We start from the raw sequence: 13,562 nt of genomic DNA on the forward strand, positions 1-13,562 counted from the left end.
TTTCCATTTCTAAGCTTCTCTGGCTTTATGGAGAGAGAGCCAACTTTCAAAAGATGGATTTTTAGCACTTGTCTTCTTCATAAAGAAGAATTGATAGCCTGCTTCTCCTGCTCTTCTCTGCTTTATTTTATTCCAGTAGAACCCTATGTATCACTGACCTTAAGAAGCCATGCCCATGAGTATAAAGAAAGAATTAGGCTACTTGCCTGGGGCAGTCACATGAAAATAATAAAGGAATATATAATAACATATAATAAAGAAAAATATAATAAATATATATTAATATATTATATATAACAATATGTTAAGGAATATATAAATATATAATGTAATAAAGGACATATATATAATAATAAATATATTTTTAGGAATATAATAAAAAAAATCAGTTATCAACACCTAATTTTCATCATGAACCAATAGTAACAAATCCTATTAATGAGTGCCCACAATGGAGTTTACATGCATATAACCAGAAATAATTATAAGATAAAGTAGAACCTCTGTTGTGCATTGAGTTGAAATTGATAAAGTGAGTCTATCTTGGATTCAGTTCAAGTATCACTTAAAAGAACTTTTTCCATCCATCCATCCATTCATTTATATTTTTCTATCCATTCATTCATTAGACAAATATATCAAGGCAGGCTATTTTATCAAAAGAGTGCAGAGAAGGCTCTAATGTGTTTTCTTATACAAATTTTATCAAACAGTTTAGTTAATCAGAAAAAATTAACATTGTTACCAGAATCAAAAAAATGGAAGAAGCTCAAAAAGTCTAGCCATGTTTACCATAAATTAAAAAAAGAAAGAAAGAAAGAAAGAAATTCAAGGAAGTTTGTGACTTGTCTAGTTTATTAAGTGACTGCCATGAAGGCACTAAATTGAAGAGTGTAATCCATAATTCCATTAGCTAAATGACACAAAGAAGTACATTTTCTTTGCACCAAGGAACCAGAGAAAGTGAGTCATTCTGTTTTCTTCAGTCAAATATGCTTCTTAATGGCATTCTTGGAGAGCAGCCCAAGAATGGCTTGTGTCCATTCACAGGATTCCAAGGTTCTCTATAGTATCTGTGAAGTGTAATAGCAGCACAATATGAAGATTTCCATTCACTTTGAAAGTCACTATATGATATGTAGCACATGATAATTTGCAGATTCATTAGGGAGAGGGGTCTCAGATAAAGAAAAGAATATTGAAGAAACATTTTTTCCCTTCCTCTGTCCTCAACCTTTTCTTTATGTGTTCAGAGAAGAATGAAGGGACAAGAATTAGCCCATGGTCCCAAAGAGTCACAAAATCTCAAAGTTGAAAGGGACTTAAGATTCTACTTCATATAAGTGAGATCATGCTTGACCAAGAATATCTTCCAAAATTCTACCTAAGAAATAATAATTTGGTTTTTGTTCCATTTCTTCTAGTGATGAGGAGTTCTTTGAATAATTCTAATTATAAGGAAGTCGGAAGATTATTATGTGTGTTTTCTCCAGATATCAAGACTAAATAATGCATTTTCTCTACTTCTATTTTTTTTTTTATTCCAATTCTTCTGGAGTCAGGCAAAACAACTCTAACCTATTTTTTATGTGACAGCCCTTCAGATACATAAGGACAGCTATAATCTCCTCTTATCCAAATAAAGTTCTAGTCCTTTAACACAAAGGATGATCTCTAGCTGATCAACATCCTTTATAAGATGCATTACTCAAAATTCACTGAAAAAATGCAGATATAATACAACCAGAGTCTGTTTCTTGGTGTCATTGCTCTTTACCTTTTGTTCTGAACACTAAGATTCTTTTATTGACACCTAAAAATGTATTAGCTGCACTTTTAACTCATGTTAAGCTTACAATACTTTGAAACCCCCAAAACTTTCCAGATTAGGTGATATTGACCCCCAATTTGTGTTTTTGAGTGTTATTTGTGAAACTAAATGTAAGTTTTCATTAAGTTTCTCCCTATTCCCTATCATCTTCTTTGATACAATTCACTATTTTGGCTATTCAGATTTTTTACTGTTACAGTCACAGAGAATTTTAACTATCCCTCCAGGCTTCTGGTCATCTAAAAGAATTATAAATATTTCTTTGGTGCCTGCCAAGGTATTTATAATAATATTAAGAAACATATGCCTACACACAGATTCCTGAGCACTGTACTAAAAAATTTCCTTCTAATTTTATATAGTCATCAATACCTACTCTGATTTTAGTATAATACAAATCCACTTACTTATATTGCCATTTCTTTTTGTTGCAATGAAACCATGGGAGTCTTTGTCAAAAACTGTACTTAAAGTCTAAGTAAATTGTATCTTTAATATTCACTTAGTCCTACAAATCTAAAACATGTCAGAAAAAGAAAATTGGTTCTTTTTTCTAATTAACACATATATCAATGTGTAAAACCATATTGCTCAGTTTTAAATAAATTCATATTTACTGTCTCCTTTTCTGGTTGTTCACTAGTCATCCTATTAATAATATATCCTAGAATACTACCAGAATTAAAAGTTTACTGACCCTGCTTTGAATTTTAGAGTATTTGATTTTCTTCATTTTTTTAGTATAGTACATTTTTTTTTTCACAATCTATCAAAGATTATTGAGAAAAATTCAGCAATAAAACCTTTCAGTTAGGCCAATACCTAAAATAGCCTTTATCTGGAATGAGTATCTTGGAACTTAACTAAGGCAGCAAGTTTTTCTCTATCTTCTTATCTTTGGCATCAATTACCATTCAGCATTTTTGTTTTGCCCTTTCCACTTCAAATATTATAAGAACATTTTCCCTGGCAGGTAAAAAACATAATCCAAAAATAATAATTGATCAGCTCTTACTCTCTCCATCAGTTTTCATCATCCCATCTATTCCAATTATGAATAATCCCTTCTTTTATCTTCTTCTTTTTCCCCAATACAACTTTCCTTGATACTGAGTTTTGCACTTTAAGCTACTAAATATTTTTATAGCATCTTGCCATATTTTTGTATTGATTCTCCATTATCTATCCTTGCTTTCATCTGTATTTTTAACATCTAAGTTTGCTAATGAGGTCTTTATATATCCATATTTATCTCTGGAGGTAACTTTTTCAGATTTTATTCTTAAAAAATTTCCATCTCTCTTGGGTTTTCTTTTCCTATAGAATTTCAGTTTGTTGGATTTTATCTATCCCTTCTTTGTTCCCTTTGAAATCTTCTCTCTGAAAATCTCCTTCACTTATTTGAAACTAGTCTTGGCATTCCTTTCCTTCTCCCTCACAAATATTAGTTTGAAATGGTCATTATCTTTCAAGATACTTAACACTTCTTTAGCAATCAGTTCCTCCTTTTGTTTTTATCAATATCTCCTAATTTCACCACCATTCTCTTCTTTTCTCCACCCTTCAATAAAGAGATAGTTCTTGTCAAGGCCAATTTATACCTTTGATCTCAATTCCTTCTCTCTTCTTCTGGAAAATTACTCTTACATTCAACCCTTTACTCTCTCAAATTTAAATCTTTTCTAATGTGTTGGCTTTCTCCTTCATCCTTAATGAATTCAATCTTGAATTCACATATCATCTCCTTAAGCTATAATCATATAATTCTCGTTCCCTTCTCAGCCAAACTCCAGTGGAGAATATTCATTATTTGGGGTCTGAAGACATGGATTCAAATGCAGATTCTGCCATTTACAATCTGCATGATCTTGGACAAGTCACTTAATCCCTAATTCCATTTCTGTAAAATGATCATGTTGGACCATATGGAATCTGAAGCCACTTCCAACTATAAATCTGTGATCAAAAGTTGTGCATGCAAATCCCAGTTCTTGTACTTAATGCCTGTGTGACTTAAACAAGTCAATTGTTCTAACCTTTAGTTTTCTTATTTGTAAAGTGAAAATATTGTATTATATGATACCTCCAGTTCCTTCCAGCTCTGATTGTCTTATCCTGTGATCCTATAAAAACCTGTTTACACTCATTGTCTCCACTTTCTTTTCACTTACTTCTCAATCTCTTATAGCTTGGGTTTCTACTTTCATCATTTAACTGAGACTTTTCTCTTTAAAATCACAAATTTCTAATTTCCAAATCCAATAGCCTTTTTTCAATTCTCATGCTCCTTGAGTTTCTCATTTATACTTTTGATTTTCTCTTATTGGATACATAACAATCTCTCTGGAGAAGAAAAGAAGAAATCATCTTTACTAAACATAAAAAACAAAGGACAATTAGCATTCCTAGAACATGTCAATTTTATTGCAAATGCCAGGGAAATGACCTTAAATTTTTCTTTCATATAGAATTAAAAGTAGAATTAAAGCCTTGTAGTGGTGATTATGGTATCCCAAACACCACTTCCCCACCTAAGATATTAGATGTCTGAAATGCTATCCTAAATTAAATAGAGGATATATTTCCAATCTACCTAAAATTTCTTACTATTTCAATACAAATATGTATAAATGTGTGTATTAAGCGTGTACACATTCTACTGAAAACAATGTTGAATCATTACTTCCTCAAAGGTAAAAAATTATAAAAAGAATAATAAAATACTTAGATATAGACTAAAATGAGTCATAGAAACTACACAGTATAGTTGTTATGGAAAGTACTGTAGCTATTAAAAATGTGTTGGCCCATCAATTTAATATCTCAAACTCAACATGTACAAATCTGAACTCATTATATTTCCCCCAAAACTATCCTTATTTCAAAATTCCATTTCCATTAAGACTCGTTATTCTTCTATCAGTCATTTGAAAGTATTCATTTTGTATTTGCTTCCACATTGTTTGATAGTTATAAAGCAAGCAGTAGATCTGAGTTGCTTACAACCTGTCCCTCTAACTGTCAGGATTTGGAAATTTGTCAGCCACTCAGTTTTCTGCATTTATGGAAAAAAAATGGAAATTTGGATATTTTCAATCTTTTTTGAAATGATTAACATCACCTTGCAGCTTCCTAAATGAAGCATATCTGGTAGTAGTATCCTTCATATGATCCAACTTTGAAAAGATAGGTTGAGGGAGAAAACATTGTATAGTTGAAAGAGTGATGAACTAGAAGTCCAGAGACTTGGGTTGAAATCCTAGTTCTAAAACAAGAACTACTTACTCCTAGGCATAAAGATTGGAAATAGATATGGAAATAGAAGACCTCAATTTAAAACTCAGCTCCCCCACTTATCATTCATATCTCTTTGAGCAGATTTTTTTTTCCTCTTTGGGCCTCAGTTTCCTTCTAGGTAAAATTATGAAATTGGATAGGAAAATTCCTAAGTTTCTATCCACCTCAAAATCCTGACAGGAATTTCTTTTAGGATTAATTTCCTTATGAGAAAAATGGGAGTTTATAATACTAGAAATTACTCACTTTACTGGAATAGTTTCAGGAAAATTCTTTACAAACATTAGTGTTATAGCAAAGTTGTTATTATCATGTACCTTATATCCACACAACACTATTTAATTACTATAAGGGATGAAAAAAAGTATAAGATAGTCATTTATTTTCTCTTTCAAGGAATTCAAAATCTATTTAGGTAGATAAGATGTATGGAAGGGGAAAAAATAACTTTCTTAGACATACCAAAAAGTTTGTGAAAGTACTGGAAGTATCAAAAACATAGAACAGATAAGTACTTCATTGTACCTGCAGTTCTAGAAATTTGGAATTTGTTGTTATTTGTTTGTCTTCCTTCTTGAAGAGGACTATGACATCAGGGAGGTGATGCCATGAAGTGCAAGGGAATTGAATTTAAGTGAGGGAGGGCTGGACAAGATCACCTGCCTTGGTGACTTCCAGGGTCATCTGGGTCCAGTGGCATGATATTGGTGAAGATGACTGCACATGGCCCTGGATGAAATGGGAGACATTGGTCTTTTTAAATTAAGATGTTCAACAGTTTGACTGAGACCATAGCCATTCAGCAATTAAAATTAGGTAACATTTGAGGCAAAGAATCTTCTCTTTAACCTAGTCCCCCAAAATTTAAATATGCTATATCAGATACAAAACATATTTTGCCTTGGTATATCAACTTTTAGAGACTTTTTTGTCAAGCCAAAAATCTATAACCAGTTATGTAGGATTTCTAAGAGGAATGAACCCAGAAGCTCAAGGGATGTGCATGGGTGTGTATATACATATTCCTGCCTAAGCTCAATGTTGAGCATAGCCAGTCCACCAAGAATTGATCTAAACTACATCAAGGTTCTTAAGAAATATACTCTACAATATACCAGGTATGCTCCAAAATATTTGGAATCTATAGTTAATATATAATCTACTTTCCATGACTGTTATAAGAAAGTGAGAACATTTGCAATATGCTTCATAAATCTTAAAGCATTATATAAATTCTGGTTATTATTATTATTTTCACTAGGAGCTCCCATCAATTGTATGAAACTTATACTTCCAATCACCTGGATATATATGTGAGTTTCCCACTAACAGCCTAGAATTAATACTTGCAATTTGTATGTTCAAGTTTCCTACTTCTCCTATAGAGTATTGTCATCTTAAACAGTCAATGTCCCAGTGAGTATTCATGGCAAAGAATAATACTCCACCATAAGCAACAAAAGTTTGAGAGCCTTTGAATGCAGAATAAGAATTTGTATTCATTTATTCTGTATTGTTATTTGTAGGTCATGGAACAAAGGGAGTATTTGAGCTTCTATCAGGATGGCGGAGAACCAGAGAGAACCTGCCCTTCAAAGACAGGGTTGCAGATGCCTATTCTGATGTGATGGTCACCTACACCATGACCAGCTCCTTGTACTTCATTACGTTTGGTATGGGCGCCAGCCCTTTCACCAACATTGAGGCCGTGAAGGTCTTCTGTCAGAACATGTGTGTCTCCATCCTCTTGAACTACTTCTACATTTTCTCTTTCTTTGGCTCCTGCCTCGTCTTTGCTGGCCAACTAGAGCAAAACCGTTACCACAGCATCTTCTGCTGCAAAATTCCTTCTGCAGAATACCTAGATCGTAAGCCTGTCTGGTTCCAGACCGTGATGAGTGATGGACATCAACAGACTTCTCATCATGAGACCAACCCCTACCAGAATCACTTCATTCAGCATTTTCTCCGAGAACATTATAATGAATGGATCACAAATATCTATGTGAAGCCATTTGTTGTCATCCTTTATCTCATTTATGCTTCCTTTTCCTTTATGGGCTGTTTGCAAATCAGTGATGGGGCCAACATCATCAGCCTGCTTGCCAGTGACTCCCCAAGCGTCTCCTATGCCATCCTGCAGCAAGAGTACTTCAGCAATTACAGTCCAGTCATTGGATTCTACGTATATGAGCCTCTTGAGTACTGGAATGGCACCGTCCAGGAAGACTTAAGAAGACTTTGCAGTGGCTTCACTGCAGTGTCTTGGGTTGAACAGTATTATCAATTCCTGAAAGTCAGCAACATCAGCGCAAGTAACAAGAGTGACTTTATAAGTGTCCTGCAAAACTCCTTTTTAAAAAAGTCAGAGTTCCAGCACTTCCGAAATGATATTATTTTCTCCAAGGCAGGAGATGAAAGCAATATCATTGCTTCTCGCTTGTATCTGGTGGCCAGAACTAGCAGAGACAAGCAGAAGGAAATAATACAAGTACTTGATAAACTCAGGCCCCTATCTCTGGCCAAGAGCATTCGGTTCATTGTGTTCAATCCTTCCTTCGTTTTCATGGATCACTATGGCTTGTCTGTCACCATGCCTGTCCTAATTGCTGGCTTTGGAGTCCTACTAATGTTAATTTTAACTTTCTTCTTAGTGATCCATCCTCTGGGAAATTTCTGGCTAATTCTCAGTGTCACCTCAATAGAGCTGGGCGTTCTGGGTTTAATGACGCTCTGGAACGTAGACATGGATTGCATTTCTATCTTGTGCCTTATCTACACTTTAAATTTTTCCATTGATCACTGTGCACCCCTGCTTTACACATTTGTATTAGCAACTGAGCACACCCGAACTCAGTGTATCAAAAGTTCCCTACAAGAGCATGGGACAGCCATTTTGCAAAATGTTACTTCTTTTCTTATTGGGTTGGTCCCCCTCCTGTTTGTGCCTTCAAACTTGACCTTCACACTGTTCAAATGCTTGCTGCTCACTGGGAGTTGCACGCTTCTGCACTGTTTCGTTATCTTACCTGTTTTCCTAACTTTCTTCCCCCCCTCCAAAAAACACCACAAGAAAAAGAAACGTGCTAAACGAAAGGAGCGGGAAGAAATTGAGTGCATAGAAATCCAAGAGAATCCTGATCACGTCACAACTGTCTGAGAAGCTTAGACAAACTGAATTATTTTTTTTCCCCAAATGTCGCACAGAGATGCAGGGAAGCTCAGACCTCAGCTGCTTGGGCTGGCCAAATGTAACAAAGCAAGCCAGATTCAGAGTGGATTAGTTACAACACATCAAAGTGCCAGCTTTTTCTGGGGAGGGGTGGAAATAAGTTGAGGTTTTTATTTGTTTTCAGAAAAGGAGTTTTCTTTGGAATCTTGGTCTTCATTATAGACTAGTTTCTGGAAATAATTGTGAAGCTCTGCAAGAGAATCTGTGAATTAGTAATATATAAGATGGAAGGTCAAAAAAGTTATTTTTGAAAAGACTTAGAATTGTTGTTGTTGGGGCAAGCATTTAAAAAGGGAAGGGGAGGGAAAAGAAGGAATTATCAAAATTGCCATGGCACTTTTCACATTTGTTTTCTGAACAGATTAGTCAAAGGAAACCTATGCACTTGGGAAGTAGATACTTAAGTCTAAACCAAAGGACTTCCCAATTCATTTTCTGTGTCTGTGTATATATATATATGTTTATATGTATATATATGATATATACATATACATGTATTTGTATTTAATATATATTGTGATCCATATGGGAAAAAAGTGCCCATTTGCAGATATGCTGGCCTTTTCTGCAACTGTCCACTTTAGTCTTGCCCAAATATAGAAAATCAGTTAGAGCCATTCAAAATCAGCTGAAAGGTTAATATACTTCGAAGGAGAATTATCAATATATTCTGAGTTACCTCTGACTTGTGATAAGCAGAATAAACAAAACAATGAATACATTAAAATGCATTTGTGAAGCAATCTGTTTCTGAAAACCTTATATTAAATGTGTTCCGATACTAGAAAAAGGCAGTACCCACTTGGTCAGAGGTTTTGTTATTTTTCTTATCCCAAAACAGAGCTAATAGTCTTAATGGTTTTTAATGGTCTTTAAATGGTTTTCCTCCTCTGGGCAAGGTGATCTGCCCATTTACAGATAGGTATAACATCTGCAAATGGGCAGTTTCTTTATATGGACCATAACATATGTATATGTGTGTATGTGTATGTGTGAATGTGTGTAGATCACAATTATAATGTCTTCATTGATCTAGATGGCAAAGCTGTCCTGCTATGAAATATAGATAGTAAATGTAGACAAAGAGAGAGAAAACTGGGCAACCTATAAAGTAGAGTAAAATGGACCTTCACCACTCATCATGAGCCTACTAACTGAATTTTAGCATAAAATATTCTAATATCTCTTAACTTTAGTATGTACCTTGCATCAATGTGAATGTGAAGTTTAACCAGACTACAGTCACTATGATAATGGTCACTATACCTATTTTAGTACCATCTTATAGCTTCCTACAATATCATTATCTTTGTTACCTGTAAATTGTCTCGGATGGGCCACTTTCTCAGGGGATCACAGATCTCCTCAGGTGGTAGATGGCCAAGGCTGTTGCCTACTTTTTTTAGGAGATTCCATGAAGTGGAGAAGTCCATTTGGTAAAAGGTGTATAGCTGCTTGTCTCACGAGCAGACAGAACTGAATCTGCAATGTGCTTCCTTGGGCTAGCTTTGCACCTCCAATAACAAGAGATTGCTAGAAGATGCCTTTTGCCCTATTCCCTGTAGCAAAGTGATATCTGATTTAGGCAGGACTGAGCAAACTCCCATCTCATCTGACATCATACAGTACTTCCCTTCTCTGGTATGGGACAAGGCTGCTGGATCCTGCCAGTTTGCATCTGTTCTTTAATTGGTATTATGCAGCTAAAAACAAGGGGGGAGCCATGGAGATAATTACCTTAGAACTCAATCCTGGCTGACGCCTTTTCAAAGGAAGTTGATAAACTAACTCATGAAGCACCACTCACAATTGGTGAATGCCAATCTTTGACAAGAAAAATTCTTCTCAGGATTTAAAGGGGAAAGAGAACATTTTCTAAAATGAATATGTATCTATCTGTTAAGAAAAAATTCTAAGCAAAAATTAAGCTTAATGAGGGGAGTTTGCTTCTTCCTTCCTTGGGTACACCCAGTTTCTAATAAAGGAACAAACAATGTCTTCCAGATCATACTTGTAAAGGCACAGATTGTAGAGGTCAATATTTAGAAAAAAATTATTTAGAAGTAGAGTTATGTTACTTGCTTTATCTGTGGATTCATGTTAAAGGTACTTAAGCCATTGGCCTCTTGAAGAACTATGATGGGAGGAGGCAAAACCTCTACATCATAGCTGCACATCTGAAATGCAAATTCCTAAAAAACTAAAAAAAAAAAATTCCATTCCTGATTGGGGGATGGAAGGGTGGCAAAAGTCATCATGAACTGCCTTCCATTTCCAATGTCTTCTCCCAACTCTGGTTTATTTGTAAAATAAGGCAGGTGATTAGCTGAGAGAAGATATTAAATATCCAATCTTTTGAGGGGGAAGGGGGCTAGTCTATTCTGAAGAAACTTATTTCCTTTGGTCATCATTCATATGACTTCCACCACAGATTCTAGCAGAAACTTTATATGCAAAGAAGACTAGTGATCTTAGGAGCAAAGAATATTTATGATTATCTCCATTCAGTGTTCAGTTTTCCATCCTGCCAAATTCAACATATAAGTTCCTCCATTCAGAAGAATAAGAGGAAAAAATAGTATTCATCCCTTCAAAATTTTGTAGCCTCGGAATTCTGTCTGATTCTCTGTCATTGTTTAAGTCAAAACCTGGATGACACTTTGGGAGGTACATTAGCTCTTCCAGAGCAAAGTGGGGGCCCTTAGTACACTGCAGCAATAATTTACTGAAATAGCATCATTTGCTCTAAGAGTTAGAATAACTCCCTGTGTCTTACTCAGCCCTAGGAAGAAACTTAAGCACCAAGAGAATCTGACCAATTATTATTTCTTTCCATCTATTTTAGGAAATAGAGATTTATAAAGTGTCTTATTTTCTGGGTACTTAAAAAGATCTTCAAACATGAAAACATAATCTTTCCTTTACATTTTACCATTTTGTGTAGCTTGCATGGATGTCTCTTTGTCTTCTCAGGATTGTACTTCCTTTTGGTTACACTTATCTGACAAATGGTGTTCATGCTAATAATTTTATGTGATGCCAGTAGATATCCTCAGTCATCCTACTGGAGAAGAAGATATGAAAAGAAAATTATCTTCCCAATCTTCAAAAGTGGTGTGTTCCAGTCAGTCCAAGAGGACTTGGTTCTCAAACTTTTCAGTTTGTTATCCAAAAGTAAGAGTTTGTCATTTTTTTTTGCCATTTGTTTGTTTTTAATTCACAGAGTATGGGACAACATTTAAAGAAGGTTAAAAAAAAAAGAAATTCTTTGGGAATTAATTTGTATGAGATATGATTTACTTTTTTCCCATAGCTATTACCATCTCATTAACAAAATACTAAATGAGTTTCACTACTTTTAAAGTATGCACTGATACCAAAAAAAAAAATTTTCATTAACCAGGAAAAAAAAAGAATTTATTTTATTGTTTAATGGATTTGGATAAAAGTTTTAGATTTTTTCCCCAATTTTATGTTCCTTTAGGGATCTTTGGTTTTAAAGAATGGTGCATTTTGCTCTTCTATTCCTTGAAAATTGTCTGTGGCTATCTAAAAAGAGCAAAAGGCTTATCCTTTTTTATCATATATCAGCAAGACTCTAGTGTTATCCATTACCTTGCCTAACTCATCCTTGGTCATTTCCACAAAACCCAGGTTGTAACCTGTATGCTAGGCAATAGAATTATTTGTAACAAGTGATGCTCCTAAGTTACTTTAATAGGTCAAAGCAAATCTGTATAGCCATTCTTGCACACCAAATTCAGGAGGCTATAGTGGAAGCTCTGTCCATTTTGTAATTACCCATTGCAATGTCCCATAATAATCTATTCCTCTAAGGCTTATGCTTAGAGATAGAGATTAATCTTTGCCATTCAGAATTACTCCTAGGTGTTATTTTTATAAATTGTAAGTAAACTAAATACATCGACATGATTTTATGACCAAAATAGTTGTGAATGCACGACACTATGCATGTATTATTACTGATACTGCACAGATTTTACAAGACACTATTTTCAGGGTTATTTCTAATTTTTTAATCCCATATCATTCATGAATATTGCAGCAAGTTCTGGTCTCAAGTATTTAGAATCCTTTAATGTTCTCTAGGGGGGGAGGGGGAAAGGATTGCCCTCTATGTTATCCAATGATAGACTAGTACTAGCAAAAATAGTTTACTACTAGCAAAATTTTTCAAACTGCAATTCATGGAGAAAAAGTCTGTCAAACATGCTATTAAAAAAAAAAGATTTTTGGGAAAATGTATGGATATTATTAGTTATTTAAAATGTGTACCAGAAAGAGAAATTATGTGTCAGAGTAAATAAAGTATTGGCCCTAGATTTTGGAAAACCTAGGTTTAAATCCTGCCTCTGAAACAGACTGGCTTTCATTTCCCACAGACAATACCCTAGGTCTATGAATTGTAGAGAATGTTATCACCCTACATAGGGAGAGGGAGTCTCCTTATCAAAGATTTCACTATATCAATAAAACTACATATAGGTCAGGCCTCATCCCTATGTCTCAATAATATTACCAACATATTTTTTCTCAGTTTCATTTATTTGACTCTGAATTTTTTAGGATTCCAATTTGTGTTAGTGTTATACTATACTGCTTCAAAATTCACATTGATAGGAGATCAGATTTGATGGATCCTGGCAATTGATTCTGAGCCTTAAGTTGTTTCATGGTCAATTAGTTTAGGAATTACTGACCTACAACACTCAGAAATTTTTTTCTCAGGATTGAATCTGGCCTGTTGGGACTTCTGACAAATTCTGTGATAAGCCAGAGGAAAGTAGGCAAATTTTTGGATTTTTATTTCTTTTTGTTTTTTTTTATGCCATGCTGTACTCTCAAGGTGAACATAGAAAGTAATGGTCTAAAGTTGGGGATAAAATGCTATCCTTTGGAGATTCAGATGTTTGGTGCCCCATCCCTCACTTGCATAAAAAAAAAATGGCCAGTTGTTCCAAAGTCTTTGAAGATCTCTTCAGTTCTATTAAACACATAATCTTTCTGAATCACCAAAGAAAAAATTACAAATTTAAGGAGATTGATTTAAAACACCTTTGTACTGGATATATAATTATTTGAAGTCATTCATCTTGAATCTAAAAAAGAAAGCTAACACAACACTCTTCATGTCACAATTCTAAAGTAAACCTCCCCCAGTAGAAATCTGCAAGTGATCTC

The 13,562-nt window shown here is 34.5% G+C and overlaps 1 protein-coding gene across 2 annotated transcripts in view; it reads left to right on the top strand.

Annotated features, from left to right (window-relative positions):
* Nucleotides 1-11,714, top strand: part of PTCHD4 (patched domain containing 4) — a 293,634-nt gene extending 281,920 nt beyond the window's left edge. For both annotated transcript variants that reach the window (XM_074310691.1, XM_074310690.1), the window contains one exon: nucleotides 6,655-11,714. In XM_074310691.1, the coding sequence (XP_074166792.1) occupies nucleotides 6,655-8,288 (1,634 nt within the window). In that variant the 3' untranslated portion in view covers nucleotides 8,289-11,714. The remainder of the gene's footprint in view (nucleotides 1-6,654) is intronic.
* The last annotated feature ends 1,848 nt before the right edge of the window (nucleotides 11,715-13,562 follow it).

The sequence above is a fragment of the Sminthopsis crassicaudata genome, chromosome 4 (genome assembly GCF_048593235.1).
Source record: "Sminthopsis crassicaudata isolate SCR6 chromosome 4, ASM4859323v1, whole genome shotgun sequence".
NCBI lineage: Eukaryota > Metazoa > Chordata > Mammalia > Dasyuromorphia > Dasyuridae > Sminthopsis > Sminthopsis crassicaudata.